Source organism: Phycodurus eques, chromosome 11, assembly GCF_024500275.1.
Source record: "Phycodurus eques isolate BA_2022a chromosome 11, UOR_Pequ_1.1, whole genome shotgun sequence".
Lineage (NCBI taxonomy): Eukaryota > Metazoa > Chordata > Actinopteri > Syngnathiformes > Syngnathidae > Phycodurus > Phycodurus eques.
In genome coordinates this window covers 321,544-335,131 of record NC_084535.1, presented here as the reverse complement: position 1 = coordinate 335,131, position 13,588 = coordinate 321,544, and the positions used below count along the sequence as shown (strand labels likewise).

The 13,588-nt window shown below is 44.5% G+C and overlaps 1 protein-coding gene across 5 annotated transcripts in view; it reads right to left on the bottom strand.

Moving 5' to 3' along the window:
- Window positions 1–215: 215 nt before the first annotated feature.
- Window positions 216–13,588, bottom strand: part of tjap1 (tight junction associated protein 1 (peripheral)) — a 36,473-nt gene continuing 23,100 nt past the window's right edge. For 3 of the 5 annotated variants that reach the window (XM_061689307.1, XM_061689306.1, XM_061689303.1), the window contains 6 exons: window positions 8,965–9,031; window positions 7,612–7,641; window positions 7,067–7,174; window positions 6,448–6,531; window positions 3,247–3,870; window positions 216–1,969 (listed from right to left, as the gene is read on the bottom strand). In XM_061689307.1, coding sequence (XP_061545291.1) covers window positions 1,505–1,969; window positions 3,247–3,870; window positions 6,448–6,531; window positions 7,067–7,174; window positions 7,612–7,641; window positions 8,965–9,031 — 1,378 coding nt within the window. In that variant the 3' untranslated portion in view covers window positions 216–1,504. The remainder of the gene's footprint in view (window positions 1,970–3,246; window positions 3,871–6,447; window positions 6,532–7,066; window positions 7,175–7,611; window positions 7,642–8,964; window positions 9,032–13,588) is intronic. The other 2 variants (XM_061689308.1, XM_061689305.1) reach the window with 1 other exon arrangement.

The window sequence follows — 13,588 nt, the reverse complement described above, 5'->3', positions numbered from 1 at the left end:
CACCAGTACTTTTTCCACCGTGGTGTGCACTGTGAATGTTACCCTAGTGTGCCCAATAAAACCATCATCATCGTTTTTGTGCTATTAATTAGGATGTCTGTTGTTAGGGAAAATCAGATCGCATTTTAGGCAGAAATCCAACTCATTCCAAATGGTTCACTGTTTTGCAACTGCAAACTGTAATTAGAAGAGACAACTGTTTTTTTTTATTTTTATTATTATTAATTTGAAAATATACATCAGTTTACATATCAATCATCAGGCGAAGTTCATGGAACCTCAAAGATCACAGACTGTGCGAGCACCTGTTGACGAGGAGGCAGCGGCGGCCGAGTTGCTGACATTTTGGTGAACGGCGGAGATGTTGAACTGAACGTAGTCGCCAGATGAGCTCATCGCTAATTGCTCATCACAGAAACGCAAACTTGTGACGAGTTCGCTAATGTTGCATTCATTAATGCCGTCTAACCTTCCATTTACTCACCTAAACCATGTGACAAATAAGTTGACAGGTGTAAATGTTTCAAGAAGATGCCGAGCGGTCATTGCCACTTCCTGTGAGCTTTCCTGATGCATCGTGGGACATGCTTGGCCACTTCAAAAAAACATTTCTCCGCTTCTACTTTAGGTTGAATCGAATGAGCAAACTGGCTTATTGTACGTACGACCTCAAAAGTTATGATGACTAGAAATAAAATGTCTAGATAGAAAAGGAGAAATGGACCAAATCTTCGTCAAAGTCAAGCGGGCCGAAGGTCGGAGGAGGAGAGCGCGAAGATAAAAACGAAGAAAAGGACGACGGCCGACGACTCATTCCAGCGACACGTCAAATCTATTGGGACTCGGACCGCTCGCCACTCTGATGAAATATGAAAACGCTCGGCAGCCCTTTTGAAGCCGAATACAAACAAGTTGTCCTCCTGCCAACCACATGCCACAACACAACAAAGCACCTCTTTATTTTCAATACTGACATTCGTCGTCACGTGATCGTCATTTGATCCCATCGCGCGTCATCCATTAATGAGATGATACTCATTGATACTGGGGCGATACGACAGATATCTTGACCCGATCAATCGTTGTGCTCAGTGGTGGGTCACATTCAGCGGAATCGACAACAATCACAATCGCGCCCAAAAAAAAAAAAAAAAAAAAGTGTTGACCGACAAGAAAAATCGACAACAATCAAACATCGTGAATAAAACATGCTAACGTGTGGCCCGGCGTGGTCATTGTTTTCACATAGCTCAAAGTAGAAAAATATTATTCCACAATTTGGATCCACTTTGTTGTTATATGTACAACCTGCCGAAGTCATCTTGCCACGACATCAGTTTGATTTGAATGCTAAGTGAAATGCGAACGAAAGAAATGGGAGACGCGACGTTACTGAGGCACCGAGAGAACGTCCTTCCCTTCAAAAGAAAACTTCCAAGGTTCACACACGCACGCACGACAGACAAGTATGGCTGGATCCTGGTTGTGTGTGTGTGTGTGTTTGTTATTGCTGGTGTCTGTGCAGGTGGTGCACCCCCATCCTCTTGGGGCTCCTGTGAGGTCGTGGCAGCGCCGCTGCGGCGAAGGCGGAGTCATAGTCCAAGAGGCTGGGGGAAATGACAGGCAAATCTCGGGCGAGGCTGCCCGGCTCCTCCTCCTCTTCCTCCTCCTCTTCCTCCTCCTCTCGGGTGTGCGCCGTCACCATGACGACCGTCGCGCCATCTCGGTCCGGGTCCGAGTTCATCAGGAGCCGCTCCCCTCTGGCATTGGGCCGGGGCTCGGCGTCCGTGTCTGTGTCGACGCTGGAGGCGTGACTGGGGGTGGAGCCCTCCTCGCCGTCCGAGTATGCCACCCTTGAGGGGGCCCCACCGCCCGCCACTGAGGGCGCCATCTTGTCCACAAACAACCGCTGCCAGTTGGCCAAGAGGTCCTCGGAAGAACTGGCAGAACTGGCCCCCATGCTGGGTGCCTGTATAAGCATCAAGTCACATTTAAACAACTTGCTGTTTTTCTAACTTCCTGTCTTCAAAGAACTTCCAATCATCGTAACTTCTTTCCTGTTCTAGGCTGTGACAAACGATTATTTTGATAGTCAACTAGTCACCGATTAGTTTTTGCGGTTAGTCGACTTTCCGGATCATATTCAAATTGCAGTTTATGGCGCTGCTCTTATACAACCATCCTTAGCTTCCAGCTTGAAGTGTTTAAGCTAAGTGCAAAAGATAATAGTAGACTGAACTTTTAAAAACGTTTCAGTTTGTACCAGCATTCCTGACATGTTTATATATGATAGTGCAAACTAAAATGAAGTCAATACTCTGGGCTTTAAACATTTTTAGCTGCAAATGTTTAGTGCACTTTAAAATGGAACCAAAAATCATGTACAATCACAACAAGGGAATTGGGAAAAACCTCTCATAGGTACAATTTTTTGGGTTCTTTTTCAAATGTTCTGTATTAATAAATGAAAGAACAAAAGGGACATGTTTGGTGTCAAGCCTTCTCATCTCACTTTTCTGGGGTTTTGCTTTCAGGGAGATGCACTAGGACCATATTCCCTCATGACAATTCCCAGAAGTCGCTGGCTGCCTGGAGACGGGTCGCCCTCAGTGACCGAACTGACTCGAACCTCGGTACCGTGAGTATCCGAGAATTTGTATGGATTCTTTTCTTGTATTTACAGCAAGTGAGAGAGACACTGATTGTGCCCTGTAAGGTTTATTTATTTATTGTATGTTATACCCTGCGAGAGACACTGACTTTGCCCTGTGAGGTTAATTTTTGTTTTTGGTCATAGTGTCTGCGGTAAAGCCCATACTGGATTCCTCCTTTGTATTAAAATTCTTGTGTTTTCTGGATGGAGCTCCCTTCCCCTCTCCCTTAAAGAACTCTACACACACGCACGTACAGACACACATGCCATTACTTTAAGGTAGTGTAAAGTGTTTCTTTCATTTGAATATATACATTGGAAAGGTTATTTGTGTTTTGTTAATTGTGAATGATATATTTTTTTTTATTGTATGAATTAATTGCAAGCATTTATTTACGAACTACTCAGACGTAGCGCTCAGGCGTAGCGCTGACTGGTACCCCTCTTCTCCCCCCAAAATCCGTTACAATGTCTTATTCAAAGTAAGGTGGTCACTCAGTACTGAGTGGTGGGGGTGGCAACCTGGCGCCCTCTATTGACCAGCCGCCACTAGGAGACTATGTATGCATGAATGATGTTTGGGTTGTACTGACCTGTGGCGGGCTGCTGAAGGGGCTGGACTGGCTGGAGGGCGTGTCTGCGACACCACTGTGATGCTGGAGTGCAGTACGCGAGGGCGCGGGGCTGGGCGGCGGAGGCGGCTGCTCGCCTTGCAGACTGAGCGAGATGGCCTGGCGGGTGGCATACGTGCAGTTGGGAAGCGGACTGTTCTTGGGAATCTTCACTTTGTCGTCCGAGGAAAACTCGATGACCTTGCGTCCCGGGTAGAGCGGGTTGGGCGGCGGGGGCGGCGGGTATGGGTTGAGCTTGTCGAAGGACGGCGCGCCACCCACCTCCTCTACGGCATCCGGGCAATCGGGGTTCCGACACGAACCGTTGCGGGGCACGGCGTCCTCGGCACCTCGCCCTTCAGCCGTCATGTCCACGTGCACAAAGACGTCCTCGGCGGCCGGCCAGCCGCGGCTGCTGGACTGCGCCGAGTTCAGGAGCAGCGGCTCGGGTTTCTCTAGGACGCGAGCGATCATGGAGGTCGGGACCACGTCGGAAGGAGTCAGACTCAGCGTGTCCGGGTCCTGACTGCGGGGGCCGGGGCTTCGCTCAGGCAGGCTGCTGCTCTTCATGTGTTTGTTCAACATATCTTGAAGTTCACACGGCAGCTGCACCACCGCAAAGCGGACGCTCGGTGAGGGGGGAGCCCTCGCTCACAACGCATCCACGCACACACATACCTTGACTCATGAGTGTCCCTCATTTAGCAGTTTTTTTTGTTATGAGAATTTGCTAAGTCAAAATTGGAATTAGTAATAATAAGAGCAAGTTTCGGATACGCCGCTGCCCAAGTGGGAAGAAAATGGAGCAGATAAGGTACTGTAAAGGCCTTTTTACAGCGTACTTGGCAACGTGCCGTTGACTTTCCCATTCATTGTGTATTCACTGTGGCAAGTGCAGAGGGCTTTTGACCAGAGGCGCCCTCGAATAGAAAAATGTTCTACTGGAGAGCAGTGGGGTGGGGACACCAGAAAGCTCCTCCAATAGGAGAGGGGCTGGCGGAGTGATTTCTGAGTGCTATTCTAGTGGACCTGTACTGTAAACTGCAAGGGGGGAAAGAAGGAAGTCCTAATAAATGCGGTGTCCCACTATCCCGAGCTTTGGGACAGTAGAAAAATGATATAACTGCTTCCTGCTCAGCCTGAAATACACCACGAAGCACTCTTCGTGGAACTGCAGCTCACCAAAGCAAAGCCAGGGCTTTCTGTTGCAACAATGACAAATACGTAATTGCCAAGGTCTACTCATCTACAGCGGGGAAAGCCCCCCATTACTTCAGCACTTTCAAATATAGGCACGGTCGGCAGTGGTCGCACCGGGGTGCCATCGTCCTTGCGTGCTGCCGCATAGACCTTTCATACTCAGCAAGTGCACTGTGAAAAGGCCTTAATGCCCTGGCACGTAGGCAAAGAGAGCCGCCGTCGCCGATGCACTTTCAGTCGTTTATTGAATGGGACAAACAATCCAATGCATAAATACAAAGTGAATACACTGGGAGGGAGCATGAAGAAGACTCTAACCCTGAAGGAAATTCCACGGTGATGGGCCAACAGGAGCTCCTGATGTCACACTCAAGGTCACACCCCCTTTAAAGGCACAGGTCAACACACGTGTGTGTACGTGTCTTTGGCTTAACTCATTCCCTGCCGATGCCGTCCAAAGACATCATTCAGAATCGAGCTATTCACTGCCAATGCCGTCTAAAGACATCAATGACGTTTTTTAGGGGATGGGTGGCGGAGGGTCTTGTGCAGTTTGTGTGTGATCGTCAAGGCTCTGGGTAACTGCAATGAGGACTGGCACCCTGTAGAGGGCAACAATGCCTTGAGGTGAACATCCCTCCTTCAGATTGAAGAAGAGGAAGAAAAGATGAGTGAACTCCCTCTGGATCGCCTGGAAGCAGCCGAGCTTCATCCCGAGCTTCCTCCGGATGATATGGAGACGAAGGTAACTCGTTTCCAGCTCGCGTTAGCTACATTAGCGAGCAAACACGCTCCTTCAATCCTTGTTTCATAAACATAATTTAGTCCCACTAGTTCAAATTACAATGTAACATCTGTTGCCAGTACTGATTTAAATTTTCCATTTCCAGCTCGTCCATCTTGCAGTATTTCAACACCCGCGAGTCGAACATCTTTTAGAATTGCGACGAAGAAAAGTAATGTTTTGTTTTTTTTACCCTTGCAAAACACGTCATCAATAAAAAGTATTCTCCAGTAATTGTATGTATTTTTGTTAAACTTACAGGTTATGCGTCCAGGAGATGTTCGACTCCAATTCCAGTAAGCAGGTCAAACAAAAAAGGTAATTGACAGATTTTCTCCACGTCCCATTACAGCAATTTTAATGTATTTTTATAGTCATATTTATATTCCTAAACTGCACAGGTTGTGCTTCGAGCAGAAGCAGGCACTGGCTTCAAGGACAATGCTAACCACACGAGATCCCATTCACCGCCACCAACGAATAAAATTCAGATGTGGATAAATCCTTGCTAGATTTTATGCGCAAGGTAATAAAAACCTGGACTATTGAGCAAACAGTAGAGGAGGGGAATTAGGAGGAAGAAAGTGTGGAAGCCCCATTTGTCCATGCATTTTTATCGAATGTAAATTCTGCACATAGTTATACTTGTAAATAAATAATTTTTCTGTCAAAAGTACTTTCTCAGTGTTGTTTTATGTTCAGATGTTTGTGATTTTCACAAGAGAAAACAAATATTGGTGTCAAAGTCATTGTTTTGCTTGATCTGTCTGCTTTCACAAAAAGGCTGTTCTCAGTTTTTTTCCTTCAGAAACAGATTTTGCTGAAACTAGCCTGTATTTGACTCCTGATTACTAAAGAACAGTATAAACTAGAAAAAAAAATTTCTGATGAAAGAGGAGAGTCTGATCTTTCTTTTGGTATTTTTGGTGTTTACAGAGTCATAGCACACAATATTCTGTGGGGCTTGAAAAATGAGTGAAGTTGCTTGAAAATGCCTGGCAGTCTGGGGGGGGGGTTCCCTGCTCAGGAAACAGCTGGCAGTGAATGAGTTAATTATATTTATGAAGCCGCAGATTAATAGCATTTCAATTCAATGGAGAACACTGTTTTGATGTATGAGTAAATTGAGTTAAAAGCTTGGTCTCCTAAGTCAAGGTAACACTGTACACAGCAGGACACAAACGGCTGGCCGTACTTACATCAGCAAACTTGTGGTTCCTGAAATGCGACTTGTTGCATTTAAGCAGCTGCACGGCGAGGTTGCAGTCCAGTCGATAACGCTCCTGACGGACACAAAGACAGTCAGTAACGTTCCTGACGGACACAAAGGAAGTTGGTAACGTTCCTGATGGACACAGTTGGTAACATTCCTGACGGACAAAGCCAGTCGGTAACGTTCCTGACAGACACAAAGACACAGGGCTTAGCAAAGCTTTGTTGGGAGGAAAGGCTAACAGTGAACCAAGAGGGGGCAGCATTTTAGGACAACAGAACCTCGGGTCACACACACCTGGTTTTACAAACAAAATTTTCCAAGAAATATTGTCTGGATTCATGAACAGTATTATAATGGATTTTAGCAGAAACGTCTGCTTCAGCTTCGTGGTGAGTGAAATAAAGATTCACTTCTCCAGTGCTAACACTAAAATTAGCGTGTTTTTTACCAAACAAAAATGTCACTATTTATTTTCTCGTTTTTTATATGATAAAAAAGGGCCTGTTTATTTGATACAGATGTCACAAAAACATCTGACAAACCAGATGCTTGCTTGAAGTACTTTAGCTGGAGTGCTAATTGTCAACACTGGTAAAGCTCACGTTAAGCTCCTCGAGGCGGTCGATGGTGTTCTTGGCCTCCAGCAGCTTGTTGGTGAGCTCTACCATCTCCTGGTCCATTGTCTTCTTGTCTCGCTCCACCGTCCGCAGCTGCGGGACAACCAATGACAACGCGTTACACGTCGGCCAATTGGCAGCCTTCTCTCAAAGGAGGCGGACTTTCACAAGAAGAAAATTATATCAACTTCAACAGAGCAAAGTTAGATGAGGAAGAGGGCTACAAATTGGAAGATGAAGGTTTTGATGAGGAAGAGGAGGTTTACGACGGGGAAGAGGAGGGTTATGATGAGGAAGGTGGTTAAGGTGAGGAAGAGAACGGTTACAACGGGGAAGATGAAGGTTGCGATGCGGAAGATGAAAGTTTAGATGAGAAAGAGGAGGGTTACGATGATGGTTTAGATGAGGAAGACCAGGGTTACGATGAGGAAGATGGTTTCAATGAGGAAGAGGAGGGTTAAGATGAGGAAAATCAAGGTTTAGATGAGGAAAAGGAGGGTTACAATGAGGTAGATGAAGTATAACCCAACTGCATGGACCCAAGTCTGACTGACAGCAGCCTGATGAAGATGATGATGGTTCCATTACAGTGCAGCGTGAAAGATTAAAAAAAGGGGGTTTTTTTTTGGTGGGGGAGAGGGGCATCATCCATTGATGGATTAAAAAACATGCCGCCTGAACGATTTCCCGATTTCTGACAAATATTGCAATTTCAATTCCATTAACGATTTTCTTCCAATCAAGCTTCAGTGCAGTATGTTCATTTACAATATTTTTTTAATACCCATATACAGTCTTCTTCTTTTCGTTTGGGCTTGTCCTGTTAGGGGTCACCACCGCGTGTCATCCTTTTCCATGTAAGCCTATCTCCTGCATCCTCCTCTCGAACACCAACTGCCCTCATGTCTTCCCTCACGACATCCATCAACCTTCTCTTTGGTCTTCCTCTAGCTCTCTTGCCTGGCTGCTCCATCCTCATCATCCTTCTACCAATATACTCACTATCTCTCCTCTGGATGTGTCCAACCATCCAAGACTGCTCTCTCAAACTTTGTCTCCAAAACATCTAACCTTGGCTGTCCCTCTGATGAGCTCATTTCTAATCCTCTCCAACCTGCTCACTCCTAGAGAGGACCTCAACATCTTCATTTGCTCTGCTTCCTGTTGTCTCTTCAGCGCCAGTGCCTCTAATCCGTACATCATGGCTGGCCTCACCACTGTCCATAACAGCAGAACATATGGCAAGCGCCTGTGACAAAATACGAAAAATTGGAACACTTGGCAGCCTCAAACCCAAAATACTGCCAAATGACAGACATGCCGTTTTTTGTGGGGATCAAATCCCCAAAGTATGCTTGTGGTTCTGCTGAAGCCGTTTCAAAACACTTCAGGTAAACTTACAGAAATAGTTCGGCCCTTCATGCTGCATTATCGATCAAGATGTTTACTTGTCATCTTTTTTATTTAAGGGTCTTTTAATTGGAAGTCAAAGTTTTGGAAACCATGGTAACCTATTCTGTCTGGTAACCATCCATTCCTTTTCCACCGTTAGTTAGCCAGTGTGCTTGCATCCGGTCATAGATCGCTTCTGTTAGGTGGCTTGTGCGTGTGCGTGTGTGCTCAGTGTGTGTTCTGCTGCTGATGGCTACACGTAGTACAATGGCAGCTGGTGTTATGGAGACAGCCTGAGGTTGCCATGATCACTGCTTTCATCCAAATGAAATACAAAGTCAATCAATGCCATCCAAAGGAGGACAAAAAACACTGATAAATATTGTATCTTTAAAAATAAGAAACTGAAACTGATTGATTGGCTGGCATGGACCCCCCGCCCCTTCCCCCCTTGTCCATTTTGAACCAGTCAAAGAAGGTCAAAAGGTTACCAGAGCATGAAGTTTCTCTTCTAAGTCCTGATTGGCCCTCTGAGACGCTGTGTAACTGTTCTGGAGTCTGTGGAGGGAAACGCCAGTCTGCAGTCAGATCAAAAGGAACAACAAAAGTGCTCTTTCCCCACCCCAAAATAAATCAAGTGTTGTCATGACGACCACAAACTGTGTTCTCCAACACTTCGGCGGTCCAAGTCCGAGTCCAAACTGGATTGAAACTCTCAAGTGAAAATAGGTTCCTGAAGTGCAACAAGACCATCCGGAACCACATACTGTATGATTTTCATATTCCATTTCAATTAAAAATGTCATGAACATCAAAGCAGCTTCACTAAATCACGCCAGGGATTTAGATTTTCGCCTTTTGGGTGGCCTCACGTCCTACATAATAATGCTTTCAATGAATAGATTTCTACCATGATTCAGAGGGTTTGATGACCTCTTAAAGTGGCACTAAGCAAAAATCTGTTTTGTTTCTAAATACATTATAAATTTTTGAAGATAAGAAAATGAAAACATTGTGTTGAATTGTTGAGAGAAAGCTTAAGCATCTTCACCGTTTGAATTTTCCTGATTTTGTGGGCGGGGCTAAAACACAGCCCCTGTGAAATCACCGGGCTGGGACGTATACTTTCTAGCGCGAGTTCCCTCTTCCACTTTAAAAGGACAAAGTGACGTCGTTTCGTTTGGCTATGCTTCTCAGTTGTGACTTAGCGGTGCTTAGCTCCCATTTACCAGTCCATTGTGCAGTTAGCAAGGTAATGATGGCTACACCCCGAAAATGCGTCTTCGCTGGATGCCTACATGTATAGAACAGCTCGTTGATGTTATTTAAGCTACCAAAAAAAGGAGGAAATAAAAAAAGCGATGGATTGACTTTTTGAAGACGCGCGCAGATGGCGAGCTGAACATCAACACCACCGGCCGACTTTGCAGTGCGCATTTTAAAACGGATAGTTTTGTCAACTGTCACCAGCGGCAACATGGCTTCGTGGGTAACTTGATACTAGTGAACGGGGCAGAGCCGACCGTCTGACGACCCGGGCTTCCTCCTGCCGTGCCGCTGTCGTCAGGTGCCGCGTTCGGCTGTGACGTTATGTCACCGACGACGAGGGTAAGTTGACTCGTTTCCTTATTTTTATGATTATGGTCCACAATAACCATTCTATTTTGAAGTTGAGCCTCCTAACGTGATTTTACGTCATATAAGCTATCACCCCGTCAGTATGTTTGATTCCTTTTGACGCATCCATTCGACACGCCCACAACGTCTGAGAGCTGAGGTGGCCTTTATTATTCAAGTTTTGAAGCCTGATTTTATATACTTAGCGATTTCTTTTTATTCATTCAAATTTGGCAGGCTGATTAACATTACTCTTCTCTGTGGTGTGTCGAATTTACATGACATTTTTTGGGCCTGTTTAGTGCCACTTTAACTGTAGAGCCTAAACCTACTCAGTCGGTGTCTACATTGGCCTAATATACGCTACTAATAGACAAATCAGAAAACAATACATGGTATAATATACAAACTCAAATTGCACTGAAGTCAATAAAAGCAGAATACAATGATTTGCAAAACTTTTCAACCTATATTCAATTCAATACACTACAAAGGCAATATAATTCATGTTCAAACTGATGAATGTTATTGTTTTTTGCAAATATTTTCTGATTTTGAATTTGATGTCTGCAACACATTCCCAAAAAGCTAGGACAGGGGCAACAAAAGACTTGGAAAGTTGAGCAATGTTCAAAATACACCAGTTTGGATCATTCCACAGGTAAAGATTTTAATTGGAAACAGGTAAGTGTAATGAGTGGGTATAAAAGGAGCATCCCCGATAGGCTCAGTTGTTCACAAGAAAGGATGGGGCGAGGTTCACCACTTTGTCAACAAGTGCATGAGCAAATAGTTAAACAGTTTAAGAATGTATTTTATCCAACCTGGTCACTCCAAGAGCGAACCTCAACATCTTCATTTCCGCCACCTCCAGCTCTGCTTCCTGTTGTCTCTTCAGTGCCACTGTCTCTAATCCATACATCATGGCTGGCCTCACTACTGTTTTATAAACTTTGCCCTTCATCCTAGCAGAGACTCTTCTGTCACATAACACACCTGACACCTTCCTCCACCCGTTCCAACCTGCTTTGACCCGTTTCTTCACTTCCTGACCACACTCACCATTGCTCTGGACGGTTGACCCCAAGTATTTAAAGTCCTCCACCCTTGCTATCGCTTCTCCCTGTAGCCTCATTCTTCCCCCACCACCCCTCTCATTCATGCAAATATATTCTGTTTTACTTCGGCTAATCTTCATTCCTCTTCTTTCCAGTGCATGCCTCCATCTTTCTAACTGTTCCTCCAGCTGCTCCCTGCTTTCACTGCAGATCACAATGTCATCTGCAAACATCATGGTCCACGGGGATTCCAGTCTAAACTCATCTGTCAGCCTATCCATCACCACTGCAAAAAGGAAAACAATATAGTGTTTATTTCATAGAATTCTTGTAGGAAATTTGCGTCATGGTGGTCAGACACAGCGCCGTACTGGCTGCTAACGGTGGAGGCTGGATTTCTTTCCCCCCCATATCCAGAACAATTGGTGACACGGCTGTAATGAGTCAGCGTTCAGTGATTTCCATAACAAAATACGGACATCCCATACCACCTGACGGCTCTGTACAGTCCATAATATCTTCAAAAGATTCTGAGAATCTGGAGAAATCGCTGCACGCAAGGGGCAAGGCCGAAAACCAACACTGAATGCCCGTGACCTCCGATCCCTTAGGTGGCACTCTATTAAAAACCGGCTTCATTGTGTAAGTGATACTACCTGCACCTGGGCTCAGGAACACTTCAGAAAACCACTGTCAGTTAACACAGTCGGTTGTTACATGTACAAATACAAATTAAAACTGTACCGTGCAAAGCGAAAGCCACATGTCAACAACAGCTAGAAATGCCGCCTGCCGGCTTCTCTGGGCCGGAGGTCATCTGAGATGGACTGACGCAAAGTGGAAAAGTGTGCTGTGGTCTGACGAGTCCACATGTCAATTTTTTTGTATCCTCCGGGCCATAGAGGAAAAGAACCATCCAGAGTGTTAGCGCAAAGTTCAAAAGCCAGCATCTGCGATAGTTTGGGGAGGGGGGGGTTAGTGCCAGTGGTGGGAAGTAATAGCACATTTACTCAAGCAACATTTTGGACAAATTGTACCTGTCTGAGTAGTTTAAATGCACCATACTTTTTACTTTTACTTGAGTATTTCTCTTCAGAAGAATTGACACTTCTCCGTTACCAAGAGCAACATGCTGCTCGCTACTTTTATTTATCCATTATTACGTGCGCGATCTATTTTTAGACTTTATTGACATAACGTCTTGCATTACAGTGGGGCAAAAAAGTATTTAGTCAGCTACCAATTGTTAGGTTCTCCCACTTAAAAAGATGAGAGAGGCCTGTAATTTTCATCATAGGTATACCTCACCTATGAGAGACAAAAAGTGAGAACAAAAATTAAAATCCAGAAAATCACATTGTATGATTTTTAAAGAATTTATTAGCAAATGATGGTGGAAAATAAGTATTTGGTCACCTACAAACAAGCAAGATTTCTGGCTCTCACAGTTCAATACTTTTTCCCTGTGTCATTTCACATTTTTACACACAACTTAATTAAAACTTAATTTCTGATCTTATTTGTTCCACTTTCTTCGTATCTATGGATTGTTTGGGTTGTCCCCACCATCTGGTGAAATTTTCAGGCCAATAGCACATTTGGAAGTATATTTAGTGAGAAAAATGCTGACGTGTTAAATAATTATTTCAGCCGCTATATATGTATATCATTGTGTGGTGTTATTTAATAAATTAAAGACAATGTCAGAATCATAATCATCTATATTTGCCAAGTATGTCAAAAACACAAGGTATTTGTCTCTGGTAGTTGGAGCTGCTCTAGTAAAACAACAGACAGTCAATTGAAAGAGAATACTTTTGAGACAAAGAAACATAAAAACACAGTCACTGATCAATAAAAGGTTACTAGTAATGTGGTAATGCCGGTACAATTTTTTTATTTTTTAACAATTGTGCAAAATGATGCAGAGTCCTCTAGCAATTTAGAACAGTTTGAAATGACTAATAGAGCAATAGTCTGGTCCAGTGACCATTATGCAAATGGCGCAGAGACTTCAAGACAATTCTGCAGTTTAAAGTGACTAGTAGTGCGATAATCTGGAACAATGTCAATTGTGCAAATGGTACAGATACTTCTCAAGCACATGAGTGCCAGTATTGGTCAACAACAGATAAGTAGTGGAGAGTGGAGAGACTATTACTGTCAGTGCAGGAATAATGTATAATTGGCCCTACAAGACAAAATTGGCAGCATGTTACAATGGAATTTTAAGTTAACTGTTTAAGAAGTTAATGGCAAGAGGGAAGGAATGTCTGCTAGTTTTAGTTTGCCTTGTTCAGTCGCGCCTAACCTGAGGGAAGGAGCTGGAAGAGCTGGTGACCAGGATGTGGAGGGTCCAAGAGGATTTTGTATGCGCTTGTCTTAGTTCTGGCAGCGTGCAAGTCCTCAAGGGTGGGTAGGGGGGTACCGACAATCTTTT